Genomic DNA, 25,931 nt, shown 5'->3' with positions numbered 1-25,931 from the left:
ATTATAATAAACCATAATGATGCTCAGCTAATCTTTACTTTGCTTTGCTGTTACAGATCCTGAAACAGAACAACACTCGCCTAGAGAGCCGCACTCAGCTGGTTACAATGTGTCACATGGGTCCAAAGGTCTTCATCAACTGTGCTGGGTTTATAAAGATCGACACCAACTCCCTGGGCGACAGGTTAGTGACTGCTTCCTCTCTCCAGTCAGGATAACTGTTAAAAATTATATTAGAAGTTGATGGTCAATTTAAAGAGTGAGTAGATGCAAGCATATCAGAATTTAGTAGACTTTTGTACTGTTTTAAGTGATAATCCTAACAATTGAAGTGCTTTTTATAATGTTGGTCTCTTCCAAAGGTAACCGCAAAATCAGTTAGGATTTTCTCACGTTTGTTTTCACATGGACGATAATCCCATTGCAAACATGTCCTTTATTTTACTCTCCTTCCTTCCCAGACTTTTGGGACACCTACTACAGCTGATCAGGCCTTGCAGCTGCTCTAAAAATACTGCAAACTGCAGCTATACAATTTTGAATTCCTTGTATTTGAGCCTCCCTGCACACAATAGGCACTGTGTATCCTTATTTGAGCTATCCTCAGAAGCTCAAATGCCAGTTCATGTATTCCAAGTATCTCCAGGGTTTGCAATCTGCAAATTTTAACTCTTAGATTTGTTTTGATGTCCCTCTGTTAGGGAGTTTTCAAATGTCCACCAAAGTTGGGGCTCCAGCTCTTAGTATAGGCCTGATCCACACAAGGTTTTGCTGCTTTTACTGTTGTACACGGCTTGGGCTTTTTTGCCACTCCCCTGGTATCGCCGATCTAGGTGCCTTTGACTGATTGCTGTGTCTCCAGTCCAGACACTTCAACCCTCCGCTGGTTCCTCGCACTCCAGCTATCCACCACCTAGCATTTTGTTCCAATCCTAGGTGTGTCCCTCTCCCTTCACAGGCCCCCCCTAACCCCCACCCCCACTGCCGTGTCCCCAACCCAGAGGGGGCTCCCCATCCACTCCGCTGTCCCACTCCTAGGGGTTCGTCCATCTACCGCTGTACTCGAACCACAAGGTCTCCACCGCTGCGACCAATAGCTAGTCAGGTAGTTCGTATTCTTTCCTACCCGCTGTCAATTTGATTAATAAGCATCAAACAGAACTGCGCCCCATAGCCAACCCTAAAACACACCCCACTAGTTGGCCCCGCTCAGAGGTGTTGAACAGTTACTCACGACACCCTGACCAAAAGACTAGAAGACATAGGCATAACAGACACAGCACTACGCTGGACCAAATCATTCCTAGCAGACAGAACAGAAACCGTATGGATAAAACCTTTCAAATCCACTCCACGAGTCAACGATTGCGGAGTACTGCAAGGATCCTCACTATATTTCAATATCTATCAGACTCCGGTCATCAGAATCTTCATAAAATACAACATTACATGTTACAACTACGCAGATGACACTCAGATCATCGACAAAATCAAAGACACCAATGCCGACCATCCAACCCTAACCGACTGTCTAAAAGAAGTCTTCAACTGGATGGATGCCAACAACCTGAAAATCAACCCAGGAAAGACAGAAATCATTATTGTATCCAAAGACCAAGAGAACGAAACCACCATCCCATGGCCAACAGAAATGGGAAACGCACCAACTCCATCGAAGATGGTACAAAATCTGGGAGTCGTAATGGACAACAACCTAACTCTGGAACCACAAATAAATGCAACAGTGAAGAAATGCTTTTTCCTCCTCCACACGGCAAGAAGAATTCTACCTTTCCTCTCCTTCGCACACAAAACACTCACTATCGTTGCCCTAATCATGTCTAAAATCGACTATGCGAACAGCCTCTACCTCGGAATACCAGAATACTTCCTGAAGAAATTGCAACGGATCCAAAATGCAGCAGCAAGACTACTCCTCAAATTATCCAGAAGAGGCCACATCACTCCAGCCCTAAAAACATTACACTGGCTCCCAGTAAAACATTGCATCACCTTCAAAACAATGTGCATAACGCACAGGGCAATCAGCGGACAAGGAGTAGAATTCCTACAAAAGAAAATAACAGTCTACAAACCAACGAGACCCCTCGTATCAAGCAACGAAATCCGCCTGGAACTCAAACATACCATAAGAAAAAACTTGGAGGCACCTCCTTCTACCACTTAGCCGCAAAAACCTGGAACAACATCCCAAAAGAAATAAGAAACACTGAAGATAACCTAAAATTCAGGAAATCACTAAAAACCTGGCTCTCCAACACCACAGATTAAACCAGGAGACCAAAACTGGAAAAGGATGACTAAACCAAAAAGACACGGACATCCCGGACCCGAGAGAGTAACGCTCACGGCACCTGGACGGGTGACACCGGCTAGACTGGAACACAGGCGATACGCACGGAGACTGAGTCAACTACCCCAGACAATCCCACCAACACTTTCGCCCGTCCCTTAATTATTTACCGCCAAGTACCACATGGGTGTGGAATTATTGAGATATTGGTAATCACTCCTCTACCTGAGAGGTTGGTGCAATGGCCACAGGAGTATGAATGGAAGATGAGGGGAGCTATGAGAGAGCATGTTAGAGGCGGGAGCTAGAGGAGTAAGGAACCTGTATTCCAGTCGGACCCAGATCAGGACAGAGCCGAAACAGGGGAGACCACGCAAGACGCGCTTCAATTCAGGACAGAGACGCAAACTAACCAACCCCTACTAAGAATCTACCTTTCTGCATACACCTCTCAAACTCCAAACCAAACACTACCAAAACCTACAGCACAACAAACCGCACAAACTTCACTACACTGCAACAACAAAATAAAATTACACATAGCCTTGCACAACAGTACACGAAGACTACCGCCGCAAGCACCCCAGGCCCAGCCAACGGACCCACCGGGCTGAGGCCGCCAACAGCACATCAATGCTCTCGTGCACTTTGCCTGCTTCCTCCCACTAACTCAACCTCCCCTCCTGTTTCAGAGCCTCCAGAGCGCCAAGGGACCACTCCAGTGGTGATAGTGTGCGCTACAAATGTCCTTTAACATTAACATAACATTAACCTGAACCTACTCAAAACCTAATTGTTAGGACAGTTTTTCTAAAGTCATACAAAGACTTCATTAAAACCATTTTGAATGGATTGTGTCCTCCCACATATTCCTCATCTTTGATATTTGATATCCAGCTTCAGCTGCTTCCGAAAAAGAAATTGGCAGGGGGCACTGTGCATCTATGCAGTCGACAGGCCCTCGAGGGCCTTTGTCTCGAGGATGATATCATCGAAGGTATATAGCACGTGCAGCGCCCGTTGGCTGCAGTTCCATTTTTCCGAGTAAGCTTATGCTTCGAGAACTATGGTGCGCTTCTATTGTTCATTCGCAAAAAAGTCTTAATCTTCAACACTACTACCCCGAAGACCGGGTTCAAGAAGTGTCAGGACTGCAGCTCCAAGATGTCGATAACCAACCCACATGGAGTATGCTTATGGTGTCTCGGTGTGGAGCACAAGACCTCTGCCTGCTCGAAATGGCAGTCGATAACCGGGAAAGCTTTGAAGGAGCAAAAAGGGGAAATTGGCGTTGGGTAGAAACCCCAAGAAATCCCCATCAACTACCCCGTTGAAGAAACCTTCTTCAGACGATGCGAGAGGCGACTCCTCGAAGGAAGGTGAAAAGGTCCAGGTCGAGGAGTGCCTCCCACCACACATCGTCATCAAGGAAGTTGAAGAGGCTCCACAGGTCGCCCACTTCAAATTCTTTGGCGGACTCCTCCTGAGAGAGCTATATCCTGTCCCACATAGGCCTGCACTCCTGCCGAGTGGGAAGCATTTAAGTTAGAAATGCTTAAAATATTTGAGAAGCAAAAACCATTGATAAGCCATGCTCCTACCGTCCCTTCTAAAGCCGGTAAACAAAGGGCTCGAGCCAAATCACGCACGTCCGGGATGAAGGCCAGATCCTCCTCGAGAGCCTTGGAGGCCTCGCTGCAATGAGAAATCATTGAAGGGTCCTTCAAGCCGTAAGTCAAAGAATAAGTTGAGATCGTCGACGCCCGCTGCGTCGTTGACACCAATGGCACCATTGACGCCATCAAAGCCTTCAATGCTGTGGAAGCCGAAAACGACTTCAGTAAAAATATCGACAATGACTTGAGTGGTGAGTTCAACATTTTTCATGCCTTCGATGCCCATACCAGATAAGACTTATTGTCCTTTACCAAAAAGGGATTATTTCAAATCACTAACCTCTATTGATGAGGAAAATTAGCCATCGGATAACGATGCGCCATTTGGGCTACAATATGGTACACCAAATGTGCCTGATAGTTTTATATCAGAGGAGTCCAGGCTAAAAGACCTTTGACAACTGCAGTGTGGACACTTTACAACCAGAGCTAGAATTTGGTAAATCTGAAGCTGAGGAGCATGCAGATGCATTGTATAGACAGTTAATGTCTAAGGTTGTAGATTACTTGGGAAGGAGTAGACCTACTCTCCCATTCAAGCAGAATGATCTAACAGACAACCTTGATAAGGGGCCGCAAATGAATCCCATTTTACCATTCCACATTGCTCTTCAAAAAAGGGTGACGGCCAATTGGGAGACGCCAGAGTCCAGTCCGCCAGTAAACAAAAACTTGGAGAAAAAAAATACAGCCTAACTACTTGTCAAAACACCACAGCCCTGATAGTCTGGTGGTGCAGGGAACCTCAAAACAGGCAGCTTACCCAACCATCCTTCCAGATAGGGATGACGAGAGTAGATGCATGGGCAAGGAAAGTATGTTCTGCAGGGAGCATGGCACTGAAGTCAGCCAACACCATATGTGCCTTTAAAAAGCATGGCAACAAGCACCGTAATACAGATTTGCGTGGTTGAGGAAGTCTGGATTTTCGCCGGATGTGCAATCCAGACTCATTAACATGCCTTTTGACAGGTGTCACCTTTTTGGCAGCTAGGCTGACAAAAGCCCTGAGAAGTTGCAGACTTTGAAGGCACCAGACACATATTTAGGTGCCGCTTTTAGGCAGCCTCAGCCCTTTCACCCCAGTGGACAGCCTTGGAGGGGTTTATCTTTTCGCTACTGCTCTGTTGGAAGAGTGAGATGAATTGCTGGTCAAAGAGGCCAAAGATGATTGGTGGACGAGGCAGAGGTGCAATGCCCGTTCCAGCAGGAGCATCCTTACCAACAGATTCTGCTTCAGCCGCCTCAAAACCTCTCTCGGGTCTTGAGTCACGAAACCCCAGGGGGAGGCAGACTGTCTCAGCATCTGAAAGAATGGTGAGACATTACTTCGGATGCTTGGGCATTGGAAACCATAGCCCAAGGTTACTGCCTTCCCTTCATTCAGAGAACTCAGAACCATCCACCGGGGAGCCATTCTTTGACGACTCCAGATCTGCTCCTTGTGCAAGAATTTTTTACCCTGTTAAGAGAAAGGCGCTAGAGAACCAGTACCTGTAGCGGAGAGGAAGAAAGGATGGCACTCTCCATATTTCCTTATACCCACGGAGGACAGGGGACTGAGACCCATCTTGGACTTGAACTACTTAAACAAGTCCCTTAGAAAGGACAAGTTCAAGATGGTCACATTTTCTCAGATCCTTCAGGCCCTCCAACTCCAGGATTGGTTGGTGTCATTGGACCTTCAGAATGCTTATTTACATCTTATTTTCATGTGTCAATCCATCTAAAGCACAGAGTACCTGAGGTTCTCCATTGGCGGTTCTCACTATCAGTTTTGAGTTCTGCCTTTCGGGCTGACCTCCGCCCTGAGGGTTTCACTAAGCTGATGGCGGTGGGGCCAGCGAGTCTCAGGAGAGGGCGGGAATTCACGTCTACCCTTACCTGGACGATTGGCTCATCCGGGCGCGTTCTCCCGAACAAGCACTGGATCATCTGAACATAACCGGCCACTCTCTTCACAGACTCTGCTTCTCCCTCTATGACAAGAAGTCCCATATGACACCATCTCAAAAGCTCCAACTCATTGGGCCGTGCTAGATACATCCTTGGGAATGAGCTCGCCAACCGAGGTGAGGGCTCGAGACATTCTATAAATGGTTTCCAGGTTTGAGTGCCCAGCGTCTTCTGACCTTCAACTTTGAGGTTGCTCGGCCTCATGACATCCTGCATTTTTCTGGTGCCAGAGGCTCACCTGAGGATGAGATGCCTTCAATGGGCTCTCAGAACACAATGGACTCAATTCTTGGCCAACATTTCAGGTTCTAAGCAGGGTGCACAGGATCTCCTGTGGTGGGCCTGCAAGGACAACATTCTGAAGGGAGAACCTTTTTTGGCAACCATGGCCAGAGATAACAGTAGTGACGAGCACCTCACTCATGGGGTGGGGAGCCCACGCCAACGATCTGACAATCAGCTGTCGTTGGTCTCCATCGGAAGCCAAACTACACGTCAATCTTTTGGAGCTGAGTGCAATTAGACTTGCACTGAATTTCTTTTTGCCCTCTGTACTGGGAAAGAATCTCCTAATAATGACGGACAACACAGTGGCCATGTACTACCTCAACAAGAGGTGGGGTAGGGTCACTACCACTGTGCAGGGAGGCAATGCAGCTCTGGTACTGGCCAATTCAAGAAGGAATCTCCCTATCAGCAGTTTACCTAGCCGGAGAGGAGAACACAGCGGCGGATGCTCTGAGCAGGCAGAGCACAGTCTCCCACAAGTGGGAACTAGCTGAGGAAGTCCTTCAAGATATCTTCGCCCTTTGGGGAACCCCTCAAGTGGATTTGTTTGCGACCAGTGACAACCGGAAGTGCAAACTGTACTGCTCCAGGGAATTTCTCCCAAGAGAAGCTCTAGGGGATGCGTTCGTAGTGGACTGGGAGTTTCCACTCATTTACGCGTTTCCTCCAGTCACAGTCATTCCTCACGTGATCAGCAGGTTGAGAACGTTTGAGAAACTCATGATCCAAATTGCCCTGGATTGGGCCAGGAGGACGTGTTACCTGGAACTTTTGGACATATTCATCTGCCCTCCAATACCTCTTCCACAAAGAGAGGGCCTTCTCTCATGAGAGGGGGGTTGGGTTCTCCATCTCCAGAGGTCAAGACTCTCAACCTTCATGCATGGTTTCTGAGAGGCTGAGATCCAAGTATTGGGACCTCACGGGTGACGTAATGGAGATTTTGCTTTCGGCCAGAAGGCCAGCAACTAAGTCCTTGTACCGTTTGAACAAATTTTGCAGCTGGTGCAAGCAAAAGAATAATAGACCCTTTACTATGCAAAACACCAGAGGTGTTATCTTTTCTACTATACCTAGCTTGGAACAATTAAAGGCTATTTGGAGGCGCTAGCCATCTTTAAGCGCTCGTATGAGGTATCTTCATATTTTAAGATCCCACTGGTAACACAATTTCTGAAGGGACTCACTAATGTGTTCCCCTCCATCTCCTTTCCAGGTTCCAGTTTGGGACCTTAATCTGGTGTTAACATTTCTTGTGTGCACCATTTGAACCTCTTCCTATTTTTGGTTTGGTGTACAGACCCATGGGATACCCTTATGGCACCCATGCGTGGGGGTACAACCCTGTGCCCTTAGTGTATGTTTTTGGGCACCTGTGTGTGGCCCACAGAGCAGGGTATGGGCTGGTGGCAGCTCCATGCTGAATTTGACAGGTGCTCTGAGTATCCTCCAATTTGGGGATACCCAGGCCCTGCCATTGGAATCAGTGATTCCTTATAGGAAACAAGATGGCCCCTGTGGCCCCTTGCTTTCTATTGCCTGTTTCCTTGTTTTACCAAAGACCTGGGAAGCCCTGACTCTGTCCCCTACCCCTGACTGGCTGTTGGGTGGCATTTCCACATATGGTATTGTGGGGGAAGTCCAGGCCAGACTGGCTGGAGCCTTCCCAGTGACTGTATGTTGTGGGTGGGACATGGGTGAATGGAGTGTGTGACCAATATGCACTTCTTGTTGTGGATGACTGATTTCTGGTATGAAACACGACTGAGACAGCCCTGTCCGAAACTGGTATGAATGCAGTGTGTAGTGTTGAATAGCTGGGTACTTGTCCCAATACACATTCCTTGTTGCGAGTGTCCGAGAGGGAGGAGTATGGCCTGAATGCATTGTATGCCTGATTGGCTGCCTGTATGCCCTTCTGAGTGATTGGTTGCCTGAGTGTGACCCAACAGAATGAATGAGACAGAACAGTATATGTAGGGGCCTCTCATTGCTAGAATTCGTTCAGAAGCTGATACTTGAAGCTTATCCTTGAAGCCCAGGTGGAAGAAGATGATTTGTTATGGCATTTGCTTTGACCCGATCCGAAAGCATCATTTAGTTCATCCAAGGCAGTACATAAGCTCCACTCTTAGTAGAAGGCTGTTCCACACGAGAATGTGGGTAGGATGAACAAAGCAGCCAGGCTTATCTAGGAGGGAGAGAGGGCTGTAGTTCGGTACAAAGAAATTGTAGCATACATATGATCCAAAGAAACACTGAAACACTATGTAGTGTAAAAATAAAGGGTTTATTTAAAGTAGGACAAGATAAACGCCAGGAAAGTTAAGTACTATCAACATAATGTAAACACAATTATAAAAACCAACTTAATACTTATGAGAAGCTAGTCCTTGATTGCTCGTCCATTGCTACCGCAATAGAGAATCTCAATAGAGAATCTAAGCTGGGGTCCTCTGTGCCTCTCTTCTGCCATATAGAGCGCAGGAGTACAGATACACCGCCCGGTCTTTACAGTGGTTCAGGCTGCGACAAAGCAGACCTTAACTAGATGTATCATTCTAGCAATTTCAGAATGCTACGGGCTGGAGGGCAAAGATCCTCCAGAAGGCTTGAGTGCCCATTCCACCAGGGGCATGGCTACCTCTTCGGCTCTGCTAAAAGGTGTTCCTATCTAAAACATTTGTGAGGCAGCTACGTGGTCTACTAAACATGTGTTCACTAAGCATTATTGCCTTGATTCTTCCCTCAATCAGGATGAAAGCTTTGGAAAAGCTGTCCTCCATTCAGTTCACGGAAACCATTGAGGAAATGATTACTCCCTCCACCAAAACAAACACTGCTTTGGGAGAGGACACAATCCATTCGAAGAACAAGTTACTTACCCCTGGTAATGTTCTTTCAACTGGATGTTCCTCCTACGTTTTCCTCATTCCCATCCCAGCCTACCCCACAGTAGAATTTTCCATGCTATTACAGCTTTCGCTCCTTCGAAGCTTAGTACGGTCAAACCCGTGGATATGCAGGTAGTTCTACTAAAAGAAAAAAACAGAACTGAAGCCAACAGGTGCTGCGTGTGGGTGTCCAGACATTTGGTCGACCTAAAACTGGTCGAATGACATTTGGTCGACGCAATTTGGTCTCAAACCAAATGGTCGAATTTTTGTTTTTAATTATATATTTATTTTTCGGGTTTTCGTTTTTTACAAAAATGGTTTTATAAAAAAATTCGACCATTTGGTTTTCGACCAAATTGGTTCGACCATTTGTCTGGTCGACCAATTTTTTTCGACCAAATGTCTGGTAACCCTGCGTGTGCAATAAATACACCTTCAATGACATCACCCTCGAGACGGAGACCCTCGAAGGACAGAGTTGACTGCATCGACGCACAGCGCCCTCTGCTGAAAGATTTCTCCTAAGCTGGATATCGAATATCAAAAATTAGGAATACGTGGGACGAACATCCATTCGAAAGAAAGTTACCAGGGGTAAATAACTAGTTCATCTAAGGCAGTACATAAGCTCCACTCTTAGTAGAAGGCTGTTCCACACGAGAATGTGGGTATGATGGACAAAGCAGCCAGGCTCATCTAGGAGGGAGAGAGGGCTGTAGTTCGGTACAAAGAAATTGTAGCATACATTTGATCCAAAGAAACACAAACACTATGTAGTGTAAAAATAAAGGGTTTATTTAAAGTAGCAGAAGATAAACGCCAGGAAAGTTAAGTACTATCAACATAATGTAAACACAATTAAAAAAACCAACTTAATACTCATGGGTTACAACCCAAAGTGTAACCTTCTTAAGAATACACCATGCAGTCAAGGTGAATCAATCCTACAACACATTCGGAATGGTGGCAGTCCGCTATTCTTGGGGAGTAAAACCAGGTTCTCCAGCATGGGGTCAGGCATGGATTCACATGCTCATGAATATTCCCAATGATCACCCACACTACCACGCTCCCTCTTCAGCTTCCACTCCCTCCACCCCCTTCCGCTCCAGTCCCGAGACCAACCACGTCTGCCGATGTGAACTGCATCCTATTTAATGCCCGATCCGTAGCAAAAAACAGACACTGCATCTTTGACCTCCTCGCCTCTGACAAACCAGACCTGGTTTTCATCACTGAAACTTGGTTCTCCGACGACTTCGCCCCAATCGCCAATGAAGCCTTTCCCCCCTGAATACTCCCTCATCCCACTGAACCGTCCCTCTAGAGGAGGGGGAGTAGCATTCGTCTTCAAATCTCTCTTCCGCGCCTCAATCATCGACAACCAACCTTCCATTCCTTCCTGAGAATCTCCATTAAACAATCCCTCTGCCCGTCGCTCTCACATAGCTTCCTAATAATCTACTGACCCCCTGGCTACGATGGACAATTCTCAAACAACCTCTGCGACTCCATTGCCACCCTTCAACTAAACCATCCCAATCGCACCCTTCTTGGAGACTTCAACATATGGCTCGACATCCCCACCAACCCTATGACGCACTCTCTGGTTGACGTTTTAGACGCGATTAACCTCCAACCCCACATAAATGGCCCAACTCACTATAAAGGACACACTCTTGATGCTGTCTTTAGCTCCAACACCCGGATTAATTTAAACCCACCCACCCCTATCATCTGGTCCGATCACTTCATTCTCTTTCACCATTCGCTCACCCGACCCCCTTCCCGTACTCGAATCTGAACCTCCGAATGTACGCAAATGCTGGAGAAAACTAATAGTCGTGCCGGACCTAGCCGACACACTCCTCCAGTCTCCACCACCTACCTGCCAACTAAATAAACAACTAACCCCTGACGCCTTTGACTCGTGGCTCAACGCATCTCTGATGCGGCTCACCCCCCCCCCCCCTGCAAACCATCAACCCGCCGTGGCCCTTCCCCAGATGGTTCACTCCTGAGTTGAAGACCACTAAACAACTATATAAATACCTAGAACGCAAATGGCAGAAAGACAAAACCCAGGAAAGCAGGGCCACCTTGGTGGCCCTGCTCTCCTGGGTTTTGTCTCTCAGTACAGGGCCGAAATCCGGAAAGCAAAAAAAGCCCACTACAACGCCCGAATCCTAAACTGCAAAAATCCAAGCAAAGAACTCCACAAAATCATTTCAGAATTCACCAAACCGGCTTCCATCCCGACCACCTCACAATCACAGTGCGACTCTCTCTCCCTCCACTTTTACACCATGGCTCTCGAAAGAACAAATACTCTAGCCACCAAACTAGCTCTCTTACATCCACCAGACAATACTCCCCCCTTACCGACCAGTCCATCGGCTGCGACCACTACACAACCAACGTTCGGATCCTTTAGTCCAATATCTCCTGAGCAATTTATCAAACTTCTATCTGCCCGCAAACCATCTGGCTCTCCGCTGGACCCTTGCCCAGCCACAACCCTCAAAGAAATCTTCGCCTCCACCTGCGCAGGAGAGAACATGCAAGATCCATCATAAATGCCTCCCTATCCTCTGGTATCTTTCCTGACGCATTCAAAACGGTTCATGTTAAACCTCTAATTAAAAAACCTTTGCTCGACCCTCTCGAGCCCAAGAACTACCGCCCCATCTCAAACCCCAGATTCCTTGCAAAACTCATTGACCGAACCGCCTACTCCCAACTAAATGCCTTTGTCGAAGCCAACAACCTCCTAGACCCCGCACAATCAGGTTTCAGAGCCCGTCACGGAACTGAAACCACCCTAACCTCAATCTGGGATGACCTTAAAATGACGGCAGACTCCGCGGGATGCGCCGCTCTAATCCTTCTTGACCTATCCGCTGCTTTTGAGACAATCAATCACTCAATCCTCCTAGACCGCCTCCACTCCCTAGGAATCTGTGGAACCGCTCTTAAATGGATAGCTTCATTCCTCAAAGATGGGTACCAAATAACGATACTCCACCTATTCCTCCCAAGCCCGACCAGTCGACACGGCAGTCCCACAAGGAGCATGCCTATCCGCCCTCCTATTCAATCTCTATTTGATCACCCTCCCACCAATAATTCGTTCACACAACATCCTGTGTTACAACTACGCTGACGACACTCAATTAATTCTAAAACTCCTGAACTCAAAACCCAACTCCCGACCTGACCTGGCATCCTGCCTCCTTGACATTGAACTTTGGATGTCCCAAAGCCACCTCTTGTTAAACCCCTCCAAAACGGAAATTATGGTATGTGGCAACTCAGAACTTCTTCCGCACCCGCTACCCTGGCCATCCGCCATGGGCAACTCACCGACCCCCTCCAACTCAGTGAAAAATCTTGGATGCACCCTTGATCCTGACCTAACACTCTCGCGCCAAGTCAACAACGTCTCAAAGTCCTGCCACTACCACCTTAAAACCCTTAGGCGCATCTTTCCATATCTCTCCTTTCCCAACAGACTCTCCGCAGTCCAATCAATCGTTATATCAAGACTGGACTACGCAAACCCCCATACCTCGGAATCCACCCGTACCAACTGAATAAACTCCAAAGAGCACAAAATGTGGCAGCCAAATTGCTACTTGCGCTCGGCCCAAGAGACCACATCTCCCCGGCCCTTAAGACGCTGCACTGGCTTCCAGTAGCCCGAAGGGTGACCTTCAAAACCTTATGCTTCTCACATCGAGCAATGCATAAAACTGGGCCTCAATATCCTCAAGACAAGCTAAAACCCTATCACCCCCCATGCACCCTAAGATCAAGCTCAGCCGGCCTCCTAATCATACCGAAGACAAACTCAATCAGGTTAGGCGGATCATCATTCTCCGCCTTGGCCCCCATGCTTTGGAACTCACTCCCTCCCCACATCCGCCTAACTGAGGATTTTACGTCTTTCCGCAAACTACTGAAAACCTGGCTCTTTCCCTAAAACCAACCCGTACCAAACTAACCCAAAACAGACTAACAGCAACTCAACGACACCAATCCAACAAACTACCTGATGCAAGAAATTGACAGCTGATAACCCCTAATATAAACTAGGACAAACAGAATTAAACAAATAAACTACATCAAAGCAGTGAAATGGTTAATAAGAAGTAAATCATATGGAAACAGTAACGAGATTTAAACTCCTGAAATGGACAGAATGCATGAGGAATGAACGAAGTGAATGGCGTGGATGAAATAGTTAGAATGAATGAAGCAGGTGGAACAGATGAATGCGCTGAGCGGAAGAATGCATGAGTGGAAGAACAGATAACTATATAGTTCGAATGATTGTGGAAATCGAATGAATATCTAGGATGAGTGTATTGAATAGATGAACATGTTGAGCGGATGAGTGTGTAGAGCGGCTGGGTGCGTAAATACAGAGAAGCAAGTAGAACGCAGGAGTAAGTAAACCAGATGAATGTGCAGAACAGATGAGCGTACACCAGATGAGCATGTAGAACAGACTAGTATGTGGAGCGGATGAGTATGTGGAGCGCAGGAGTGTGGATAGCGGGAAGAATGTGTGGAGCGGGATGAGTGTGTGGCGCGGCAGACAAGAGTGCATGCGTGGGGCGGACTAGAATGCATGAGTGCGTGGAGCAGACCAGAGTGTATAGACCAGAGGGGGGTGCATGGAGTGGATAGGAGCGCACGGAATGGACTGGAGCGCATAGAGTTGCATGACGTATATAGTACGGTTTGGAATGCAGAGAACGTTTGAAAGAGCATTAAACCCATCATATCACACCACCACGCTTACTCTCTCCTTTACATCACCACTCAACTAGAACACAAAGATACTATGACACCATTTGGTATAACTGTTCTCATACCAACATCCGCCGCTTACTCCACATCACTCCAAGTAAACATTGCTGGTTTCACACCCCCCACCCAGGCGTTCTCCTCAGGTCTAACGCAGCCACATCCGTTCTGGACAAATCCTGGCAGAACAAACGCATTCTCCTGATCTCTCAACCACCACACCTACCGCTAAGAAGCAGCTATCACACGAATATCGCATGAGCTGCACACATATCCGGTGCCTACACGCACCTTTGACTCTCTACTGATCTGAACTTCGGTTCCCAAGGGCGTTCAACCTACCAGCGCCTTCAGACCATACCAATGGTATATAAGGCGCTATATAAATGCAAAATAACATAACCTAACATAATATTCCCTAGTACAGAAAAAGTAGTACTGCTACTGGTGGAGGCTCAACCTGATTCTGTCATTGAATAAAGCAAGACATATTTGTTATGTCAGGGACCCTTTGCCAGTTTTACTGTTGGAATGTATCCCAAAGTAAGTGGCCCATAAGAAGTGTCCAGGAAGAAAACCCACATACACACAAGGGGCTGTGGATGAAAATAGATTGTATTAAAGCAAAAGTGTAATTTTCTTGTAGACACTTGCATATATAAACAAAATTTAGAATTACATACCAAAACATATAGTGCTTTAAACGAAACCACATTAGACATATTATCTTCCTAAAGTTAGTGTGATTTGAACAGTGGTGAAAAACACAGTATACAACTTAAACATGAATGTTTCGAAGAGAATCAAAAGCATAACATAGAACATAAATAAAGCAAATAGATATTTTGGAAGTAACACATATATACATTTATCGACAGCTTGTGTTCTTTGAAACTGCCCAGATTCAAAGTACTTGGTGCATACATTAATCTACCTTGCACCCTTATTTTAAAAGTTTTCTGGGGTGCCTAGGTGGTTACAGCAGTCTTAGATCTGCCTGTTTTAGTGGATTATATCGCAAAAGAGTTGTCTCAATAGCTGGATGAATATTCCCTATCAGGCTGGGAATCCTCAGTAAAAGAAAAAAGTTTCACTTTCACTTACAAACTGTATTTCTCCTCTAAACCAATCACTGTCCTCTGGGTCATACTGCCCCCAGCCAATGACAGTCCTCTCTCTAAGCCCCTCCTCTGGCAGCCATCTTCAGATTTTTACTGCACTTTTCAGTCTTGGCAGTCCTCGAGATTTTGCTCCTTGAGCTACTTCAAATTTGTTTTGTTTTTCGACAGAAGAAAGTTCTATTTTTGTCAAAAAAGAGCCTGTGTGCTCTTCTCTCCATCTGCCGACAGCAGGGATCCGTTTGTCAGTGAAATTCCTGCGCCCCTCAAGGGAAGATCGTCTTAAGTTTCCAGAAGGCCATTGGGCCTACCCCGCACCTCCGGCCATGACGGAGAAGGAAGGTCCCTTTTCAGGCCCTGCAGCAGACGTCTACAGAACGTGTTTGTAGAGGAAAAACCCCTCTAATGCCTCTGTCTTCACCCGGACCACAAGGAGGGAAGGTGCGAGATCTGCCTCGGCTTCTTCAAGGAAATAATGAAGGATCGACACAGTAGACTGGTGGCGTGGCTGAACGCCAAGGCCTCTGCCCTGTCTTCCAAGCAGGGTCATGCCTCACCCAGGACTGGCTGGTCCGAGGAGCGGGTTTATAAGTTCTTTGAGGGCGCCCCATCCACGACAGCCCAAGACAAGGCCAGGCACTGCAAGTACAGCTACATCGGGGTCGCTGCACAAGCTGATCCTGCTATTGGCAGGGAGCTTTCAGCATCAGCCTCCATTGCCAGCCAGCGATGAAGCTCCTCCTCAAAAAGGAAATCGTCCAAACCGGCCAAGCTGTGAGAGAAGCCAAGGGCTGAGGAAAAGGTGTCCAACCTGCGCGAGAAGGCCCAAGCGGCACGGCAGAAGTCTTTGTCGACGATTGAGCTGGCGTCGGCTGCTCTCACGAAGGCGAAGGAGGCTGACCATGTGAAGGTAACCCCTACTGCGCCCAAGGTCTCTCTGCCTCTGAGGCAGTGAGCCTCCACTGTGACAGTAGCAAAGCTGGTTTGCACACCGGAGAAGAGGATGCCGTCCCTGAGCCTGGCTCAGACCCCTCAAGGTCCAAAAAGGGGAGCGGGGAGGGGGGGGGGGAGAAGAGTCCCAGGACGTGTCCAAGGCAATGGAAGTTGCGTCCACGGAAGAGGACTTGTAGCGCCGACAACGATGGCGCGGGGCCTAGTGTTCCGATCACACCATCTCCACCGAGGAATGCATCCATGGACATCCAATCGACCCTGCAAACTTTGGTGTCTGAAATCCAGAAAAGGATGCAACAGGGCCCTTTTCCTTCGTCCCCGATCAGCCAACGGATAAGGAGAGGAAGTGTCATCCGACGCCCCCCTATCTGCCGCATAATGTGCCCTCACCCTGGCGGGAACCCGGGGACGGCCACAGTGATTACGGAAGAACCCCAACACAGCCCCGGCCAAACGGGATAGGCTGGATAAAAAGTACTGGGTGCCGGAGTCCGCGGCCAAGTGCCTACGGTCGCAACCATTGCCGGACTCGCGAGGGGAAGAAGTTGGACGCCATAGGAAGGAAGGTTATTTACACCTCAGCGTCAACTATCACGGCGGCCAATGCACTGGCAATCCTGGCCAGGTATGACAAGGAGCTGTCGTACAAGCTAGGCCTGGTTCTGGAGTTCCTCCCAACCACAAGAGGATGGAAGCGATAGCTCTCTTCCAGGAGGGAGAGGTGGCTTCCGGCCATGCCATCATGGTAGCCCTGGACATCGCAGAGACAGGTTTCCGGCAGACGGGGAACGGTGTCTGTCTCTGTCATCAAGGCTGGCTGAAGGCCATGAATTTCCGCCAGGAGGTCCAGGCGAGGGTACTAGACATGCTGTTCGACAGAGATAACCTATTTGGTAAGGTTGTCGATGAATCCCTGCAGGCCATCAAGACGGATACCTGCCCCATGCCCCAGAGATGCCCCATGCCCTGGTCACGCTCCAGCAAAACCGCTCTACTTTTCACACTTCCTGAGGAAATTTGGTCAGATCGACAAAAGGTTTCTCCTCCTACCACCAGCCCTCCAGGTCCACAACCCAGGAAGCCTACAGAGGCCGTTACGTTCAAGAGGTGGTAGGCGCCGCGGTCGCCCTCAAGACAGGGGGCCTGCCAGGACGTCGGGCCCACTCCCATGCACCCCATGGGAGGCCGGCTGACTGGATTCATCAGCGAGTCGAAGATAATACCCACTGACAGATGGGTGCTGGACGCTCTCGCCCAGGGATATATCCTGGAGTTTCAGCATAGGTGGCCACAGATCACTCCTGTGGCCTGGCAGGAGCAGCACATCTCTCAACTCTTGGAGGAGGTACAGGCCATGCTGCTGAAGCGGGCGATGGAGCTGGTTCTTGGACTACTGCGGGGCTCCATAGTCTACTCCAGATACTTTCCCATTCTAGACTTGCGGCGTCTCAACAAGTGGCTCAAGTCCAAAAGATTCAGGATGGTCACGTTGCAGCACTTGCTTAGCCAACTGTAAGGAGGAGACAACTTGACGTCACTGGACCTGGAGGACGCCTACTTCCACGTCCCCATTCACAAGAAGCACCGAAAGCTCCTACGATTTGTAGTGCAGGGACGGCACTACCAGTTCAGGGCCCTCTCCCTTTGGCCTGAAGTCAGCCCCCAAGGTGTTCACGAAGTAACTGGCACCGGTGATGACGTATCTGTGTCTACGGGGGGGATACACGTGTACCCGTACCTGGACGACTGGCTCATTCGGACCAGATCGTGGGAGTTTGCTGTCGAACACATATAGACGACCGTCCGGCTGCTGATGGATCTGGGATTCTCCATCAATTATCTGAAGTCCTGCTTGACGGCATTGCAGAAAGCGCTGTTTCTAGGAGCCAGACTCAATACAGTCTCCTGCCTAGCATCGCCTTCGGAGGAGAGGGTTGCGGCCATTCTGGGGAAGTGCAACAAATGTTGTCACTAAAGACCGCCACAGTGCGGACCATCAAGTAAATTATCAGCATTATGTCTTGCAGCAACCTTATCCGGCATTGCAGGTTATGGATGCATCCTTTTCTGGAGTTCCTGGATGCTTCCTGTATTCAGGTATCCTGATGCTTCACAGACAAGATCCAGCTTGACAAGGAGTTCAGTCAGGCAGTATAGTGGTGGGGCGTTCACTCAGTCGCCTGGGGCAGTGTTCCAAAGCCCCCCCCCCACATACCAGGAGACAGTTACCACAGATGTTTCCCTGGAAGGCTGGGGAGCCCACACCGGACATCTGCCCATCAGTGGCCTGTGGCAGTCAGAGGAGAAGGATCTTCACATCAATATCCTGGAGCTGCAGGCAGTGTTCTGGGCCCTCAAGTCATTCCTTCCTTCTCTGAAGGGCAAAGTGGTGAGTATCTTTTCTGACAACGCCACCATGATGTTCTACATCAGGAAGCTGGTGGGCACTTGATCCGCAGTGCTCTCCAAAGAGGCACAGGACTTGTGGCACTGGGCTGTCGGACAAGAGATGTTCCTCGTCCCCTTTCACCTGGTGGGAGTCAAGAATACCATTGCCGACTCCCTCAGCAGGGAGTTGCGCTCCTGCCACGAGTGTGATCTTCGGCAGGACCGGGCAAACCACATCTTCATCAAGTGGGTCAGCCCCCTGATTGATCTGTTTGCGACAACGGCGAACTCCAAATGCCAGAAGTTTGCCAGCAGGTTCCACCAACTGAGGAGCATGGGGGATGCATTGGGCTCTGCCTCCAGTGCCGGCCACTGACACCGGGGGAACCACCGGCAAAGGAGACGACATCCCACACCTCCATGCCAGCCATCACTGCCCTCCCCCCTAGGGGGGATAGAATCGGACACTGCGACAATGGGCACGGATGACGACGCCGGGATGGGAGACTCCCCCTCCCCCTCCACCTCCATCACATCTGCCGAGAGCTTATCCACCAGACAAAGTGGGATCTTTCCATTACATGATCGCCTGGGCATCAGTTTTCCAATTTACACCGGAGGAAAAGACGAAAAGTTTCTTGTATCAGCGCCGGGAGGCAAAGAGGAAGACCATCCTTTCGGTCCTGCTCCTAGATGAAGTTTGGGATGAGGGGCTGGCACTGCTGAGGAACCCTGCCTGTCAAATACCGTAAGGGATAATAGGGGATCGACCTCTCCTGAAGTACAGAAGCCGAATGAATCGACCCTCCCACTGTGGTTGGCACGGGGGTCTAAATATAATCACAGAGAACCACGTGGCAGCCATTGGGGGGAAAGAAGGAATTAGGGAAAGTGGGTGGATAGACAAAGGAAAGAAGGGGACATAACATACAATTCACAATTGTTCCACATAACCTACTAATACCATGAATTCTGAATACCTACTCCTGATCCTCCACCTATTTCAGAATTATGCATGGTATTCCTAAACCTCATCCTGAAACCTGATTTTGCATATTACACCAAACATGAAAGATGGCCACAAATGACAACAATGACATGACCCCACAGTAATAGCAAGCGGAATGACACAAACAAGAAAGCTGCTTCCATGATGAACAAACGTGAACACATGGCCCATTGGGCTAGCAAAGCAACAGACAAACGTGAAACTAACTCTGCCCTTTTTTAAGCAGGCACATGAACTTCACAGAGACTGTGACAAGACTCTGCCCTCTGTATGCAGGCAACATGAACATCACAGACTGTGACAATACTCTCCACACACTGTATGGACGTAAATGAAAGGTGTGCTCTTGTACTTCAAGGAGTTTCAGTTCCTAAGAAAGGACTGCGGAACGCATAGCGGAATACATATTAACAAAAATGTCCAGGGAAATCAAGAGCGTTGCCCGTGGACATTACATACCAGCTTCATTGCAGCCAGACTCTAAATAAATCAGACACTCCCGTGTCATTTAACCATAAGAAGAAAAACACTTATCTGTGTGTCCGGGTGGCTCACAAGCGCATCCGGACCTCTTGAAATGCTGCAGTCACCCGCCGTGAACTAGAAACTCTCACTGCCGCGGCAGGAAACAGAATGCAATGTTCCTGTTACTCATAACAGAGAGTTCGAACGGCATCGCGGCTTTCTCCTCATTCAATAAGTACATGTGAAGATCAGCATGCCGTATTTTCTCCTGCTGCTCCGACACGCCGTGGCCGCCCGTGCTGCATAATCAGCACCAGTGCACGGGCAGCCAACTGTTTAATAGCTGTCTCAATTACCCCCAGCTGCTGAATGGCACGAGGAGGGAAGAACTACTCCAGCCCCCTCAGCCTACTGGGAAATGTAGTTTCCTCAGCTTTCACAGCTAATTCCTATGGTACGGTCGCCGAGGCTTGCCCCAATTCCATTTCCTGACACTGCCTCAGCCCCAGCAAAACGAGACAGGCTTGACAAGAAGTACAGGGTGCCGTACTCTGCACCCAAGTGCCTGCGATATCAACAGTCTCCGGACTCGGTGGTCTCGGCTGCCGCCAGGAAGAAATCGTCCAGCTCAGCGTCTTCTTCATCCGCATCTCCAGACAACGAGGGGAAGAAGTTGGATTCCATGGGTAGAAAGGTCATTTACTCTGCGGTGCCAACGGTCAAGGCTCCTGGAGTTTGTCCCGGATAACAAGCGGGACGAGGCATTGGACATCCTCCAGGAAGGCGAGGTGGCGTTGGACCACGCTATCACAGTGGCCCTGGACATCGCCAGATGGGAAACAAAGTTTTCCTGCGCCGTCATGGGTGGCTCAAGGGCACCAACTTTAGACAGGAGATCCATACGAGGGTTCTAGACATGCTGTTCGACTGAGACAACCTGTTGGGGAAGGCAGTCGATGAATCCCTCCAGGCCATCAAGACGGACACGCCTGTTCCCTGGGCACTCTGCAACAATGACAGCCCAGGTTCACCTGGGGAAATCTTCCCTTGAAGGAGTGGTGGCGTCCCTAGCGAAGGCCGGGTCGCAGGTTTGCAGGAGGCGGCCCCTAAGACGAGGGTTTCCCTGCCTGCAACGGAGGTAATTGTCTTTTCTACCCATCGAGAACCCTGGTGAAGACGATGCCGATCATTTCCCCGAGACCGTCCCCGCTAGTCGAGCAGAAAGGGGGGGGGTGTGCCCTGTAGTCCTGCAGGGCTCTGACATCTCCTCCGAAGAGGAGCTTTCTGGACTGAAGGCGGTATTGGACAAAAAGTTTGTCGAGGCCAGGTCCTATGGGAGGGCCCCCCGGCGAAGTGGATTTGGAGAGCGGCGAGGATACAGACAAGGAGCAGCAGGGCGGTGAGGAGCCAGAGGACATGATGCCACAGCTCCCGTTGCAGCCACCACAGCAACCGCCACCACTGCCAGTAGACGTGTCGGCGGACATCCTACAGGCACTGCACACCTTGTGTTCAGAGATCCGGACAAGGATGCCCCTGTCGCTGGCGGGGGATCCCGCGGCACCTGTGCCATCGAGGGAACCCCCCTGGCAAGAGGAGAGTCCATTCTCCACCTCCTTGTCATCCTTCGCCACCATCTCCTCCTCTGAGGGACGAGACGGAACCGGATACAGCGACTGGTACGGACGACGACGGAGGGGACCTCCCGTCACCGGTGTCCAGGGCCTCTCCACCCGACGAGATGTCACAGGTTTTCCCCCTTCTCACCTGTCTGTGTTTGTTCGACATCTTCGAAGAAGTCTCCTTTCGCACAGTTCGGGTCTTGTATAACCCTGAGCGTGGGTCCTCGGGTTCCAGCGTGCGGTTTGAGACCCGTCTCCAGGAGCGTTCAGAATGTCCGGGGAAAAAAGTCCAGGAAAAGGCAAAGCGCGCACTCGGAAGACAAGTGCAAAGGAAATCCAGGAATACTAGGTAAGGACAAAAGGGGTGGAAGAAGAAGGAATATTAGGGGACCGGGAACCAGGAATCGGTGGAATTCGCTGTACGAACTACGGCAGCACACGTCTGACTACTGCAAGCGGTAGCGTTGAGACGCACAGGGCCGCGGGGGCGTGTCTGCTTTGTAGAATGCAGAGCGTACAACGCAGAGTCTGGCAAACATCGTTTCGTGTTCAGCGGCCATGTTGGGAGTACTGCTGAGTTCAGTCCCCTATGGGTCAGGGACCACAAAGTCCAGAAGGGGGCGCGTCCGGTGGTTCATGACACAAGATTGGCTCTTTCCACGCCATGATCGCTAGGGCCTCGGAAATGTTTCATCTGGCCCCCAAGGAGGAGGAAGGCTTGAGGAACACCATACTTTCTATCCCTCTGTTGGACGACATTTGGGATGAGGGGCTGTCCCTCATGAAGAACCCATCCTCGGCGAGGAGGGATCGGTACGAGAAGAAATACAGGGTGCCGGACTCTGCACCCAAGTGTCTAAAATCCCAACCGTCCCTGGACTCTGTGGTCTCGGCGGCGTAGTTGTCGTACTCTGGATCTTTGGTGTCGACGTCCTTTTTCAACGCAAACCCACCCCCTCACCCCCAACCCCCCCCGCCCGACCCAGAGGAGGGAAAGAAGCTAGATGCCATGGGACAACGGGTCATCTCGTCGGCTGTGACGGCGATCAAGGCGGCCGATGCCTTAGCCATCGTGGCCTGTTATTACAGGGAGCTGTGGTTCAAGATCGCTCCCCTCCTGGACTTCCTTTACGACGACAAGAGAGCGGAAGTGCTGGAGATCCTGCAAGAATGCGAGGTGGCATCGGACCATGCCATCACAGTGGCCACAGACATCGCCGACATGGGCTTCCGTCAGATGGGCCACAGCGTTTGCCTTCGTCAGCGGGGTTGGTTGAAGACCACTAGCTTCCACCAGGATGTACAGTCGAGGGTGTTAGACATGCCTTTCGACTGGGACAACTTATTCGGCAAGGCAGTGAACTCGTTGATTCCGGCCATCAAGGCGGACACCGAGACGGCACTGGCTTTGGACACGCTCCAGCACCGACGGCCGTCCTTTCGGGCCTCTGCAGGAAAGGCCCAGGGATACTCCAAAGGTTTGTGGCAGCTCGTCGTCCTATAGTCAACTGTCCCACTCTTCGGCTCAGGAAGCCTACAGGGGCCGCAGCAAGTCCGGAGGAGGTTGCCGTCGTCGCCAAGGTCCCTAAGGTGGCGCCCCCACAGCAAATCAAGATTGATCTGGCTGCAACGTCGGGCCCCCAGTGGGAGACTGGCTGGCGATCTTAGTCAGCGCATGGAAGTCCATATCCACCAACAGTTGGGTGCTGTATGCCCTTGCCCACAAGCACACCCTGGAATTTCAACGGAAGTGCCCGCGTATTCCAACAGTGGCCAGGAAGGAAAACCACATCCCTCAACTTCTGCCGGAGGTACGGGCCAAGTTGAAGAGGGCGCGATAGAACTCGTCCCAAAAAGGCTCCAGGGCTCTGGAGTGTGCTCCAGGTACTTCCTCGTCAGAAAGAAGACAGGTGGTTGGAGACCCATACTAGACCCCTGCCGCCTCACATCAGATCCCACAAGTTTCGGATGGTGACCCTTCAGCACGTGCTGAGACAACTGGAAGAAGGGGATTTCCTATCGTCGCTGGACTTGGAGGATGCCTATTTCCACATCCCCATTCATAAAGGACACCTCAAGTTTCTGCGCTTCGTTGTCCAAGGGCAGCATTACCAATTCAAGGCCCTTACCTTCCGATTTAAGTTGGCACCAATGGTTTTCACCAAGTGTCTGGTGCCAGTGGCTGCTCGGTTACACCTGCAGGGGATCCACATCTACCCCTACCTAGATGATTGGCTCATCCGAGCGAAGTCAAGGGAGACCGCCGTCAAACACATGGCGTGGACTGTCCGGCTACTCACGGAACTGCGGTTCTCAAACTTGGCGAAGTCAACTTTGTGAGCCATCGCAGGACGCACAGTTTCTGGGGTCCCGGCTCAACACAGTGTCGTGTCTGGCGTCCCCATCGGAGGAGAGGATAGCGGCCATCCTGGGCAAGGTACAACGGCTGTTGACCCTGAAGATCACACGGGTGAGGTCCATCAAGTCCCTCCACGGCAAGATGTCGTTGTGCATTTACCTCGTGCGTCTGTGCAGGCTGCGGATGCGACCGCTGAAGGAGTTCCTCGACGCCCGTTGGATCCACGTATCGGGCAGCTTTGAGTACAAGATCACCCTCGACGAGAGTTTCTGTCGAGCGATTCGGTGGTGGGTTGTCCACGGGAATCGGTCGGCGGCCGCGGATTTCCAGACCCCCCCCAACACCAAGAGGCAGTCACTACAGATGCATCCCTGGAGGGATGGGGTGCACACACCAGTCGTCGCCACCTAAAGAGGCCTGTGGTTACTGGAGAAGTCGTTGCACATCAACGTTCTGGGGCTACGGGCCGTCTTTTGGGCCCTCAAGCCTTTCCTTATGTCCCTCAAGGGCAAGGTGGTGGGCATTTTCAGACAACACCACCACAATGTTTTACATCCAAAAGCAGGGGGCCACCAGATCCCCGGCGCTCTCCAAAGAAGCGCAGGACCTGTGGCGATGGGCCGTTGCTCAGGAGATGTTCCTCGTCTCATTTCATCTGGCCGGATTGAAGAACACTGTGGCCGACTCTCAGGAGGGGACTGCGTTCGTGCCACGAGTGAGAGCTTCGGCGGGACCAAGTGGATCTTCTATTTCGACTATGGTGCAATCCTCAGATCGATCTGTTTGCGACAGCGACGAACACCAAATGCCGGAGGTTTGCCAGCAGGTTTCCCCAGCCAGGGAGCATGGGGGGGGGGGGATTACTTCTCCTTCCCCTGGGATGGCCTGTTCCTCTATGCGTTTTCCCCCGTTGCTTCTGCGACTCATCAATAAACTCAGTCCGGGTGCAGGATGATCCTCGTCGCACCGGCGTGGCCGAGGCAGATATGGTACACGGACCTTCTGGACATGTCAGCGTTCCCTCCAGTCAAGCTTCCGTCGGCCGCAGATCTTCTCGCCAGCGAAGGAGGTGCAATCCTTCACCCCGACCCAGGGTCGCTGAACTTGCAGGCCTGGCTCCTGCAGCGCTAGAGTTTGGAGGATATGATATTCCGACAGACTGCAAGGAGGTGTTTGCCAAGGCCAGGGATTCGTCTACACTGAAATGCTACAGCCATAAGTGGAAGATGTTCGCCGTCTGAAGCTGTGCACAGAACCTCCACCCTCTACGGATTACGGCCCTGCAGGTAGTGCCATATTTACTGTCGCTGGCCAAGGCAGGTTTGGCCCATGCTTCCATCAAGGTTCATCTGGCGGATATCTCCCGCTACACAAGATCTCTGTGGCGGTCGTCGTTATGGGCACACCGCTTGGTCAAGGAATTCACAAAAGGACTTTTGCATTCGTTCCAGCCGGTGAAGGCTCGGGCCCCGGCGTGGGAGTTCAATGTGGTGCTGACTGGGCTCATGGATCCCCTGTTCGAGCCTATGCATTTTATCTTGGTAGACAGCTTTTCTTGTGGCCATCACCTCCGCACGACGAGTGGGATAGATTCAGGCCCTATCTTGTAAGTCACCGTACTTGACATTCCACGAGACGAGGGTGGTGCTGCAGATGCACCCCTCCTTCATGCCCAAGGTGCCGTCGGCCTTCCATCTCAATGAGCCCTTGGTGTTACCTATTTTTTTTCCCGTCGCTATTCGTCGCCGGCTGAGAGGACTTTGCACTTGCTGGAGGTGGCTAGAGCGCTGAAGTTCTACGTGGACCGCACTAAGTGTTTTCGGAAGACATTGCAGATGTTTGTGAACTTTGGCCCTGTGAACCAAGGGAAGGCCCTCTCCAAGGCTTCCATTTCCAGGTGGCTCTCCGGCTGCATCACCCATTGTCACCGGTTGGCAAACCGACCGTTCCCTGGCCTCCGAGAGCCCATTCGACCAGAGCGATTGCTGCAACTATGGCGTTCCTGTCTGGTGTGCCCCTGCTGGACATCTGCAGGGCTGCTACGTGGAGTTCGATGCACACCTTCACGAAATT

The 25,931-nt window shown here is 50.3% G+C and overlaps 1 protein-coding gene across 3 annotated transcripts in view; it reads left to right on the top strand.

The window, feature by feature from the left end:
* The window catches only part of SUPT6H (SPT6 homolog, histone chaperone and transcription elongation factor), a 1,195,112-nt gene that overhangs the window by 696,940 nt on the left and 472,241 nt on the right, over positions 1-25,931 (top strand). For all 3 annotated transcript variants that reach the window (XM_069615328.1, XM_069615329.1, XM_069615330.1), the window contains one exon: positions 57-184. In XM_069615328.1, the coding sequence (XP_069471429.1) occupies positions 57-184 (128 nt within the window). The remainder of the gene's footprint in view (positions 1-56; positions 185-25,931) is intronic.

The sequence above is a fragment of the Ambystoma mexicanum genome, chromosome 9, assembly GCF_040938575.1.
Source record: "Ambystoma mexicanum isolate Mex_15411 chromosome 9, UKY_AmexF1_1, whole genome shotgun sequence".
Taxonomy (NCBI): Eukaryota; Metazoa; Chordata; class Amphibia; order Caudata; family Ambystomatidae; genus Ambystoma; species Ambystoma mexicanum.
This window is presented reverse-complemented; position numbering and strand designations above follow the sequence as displayed.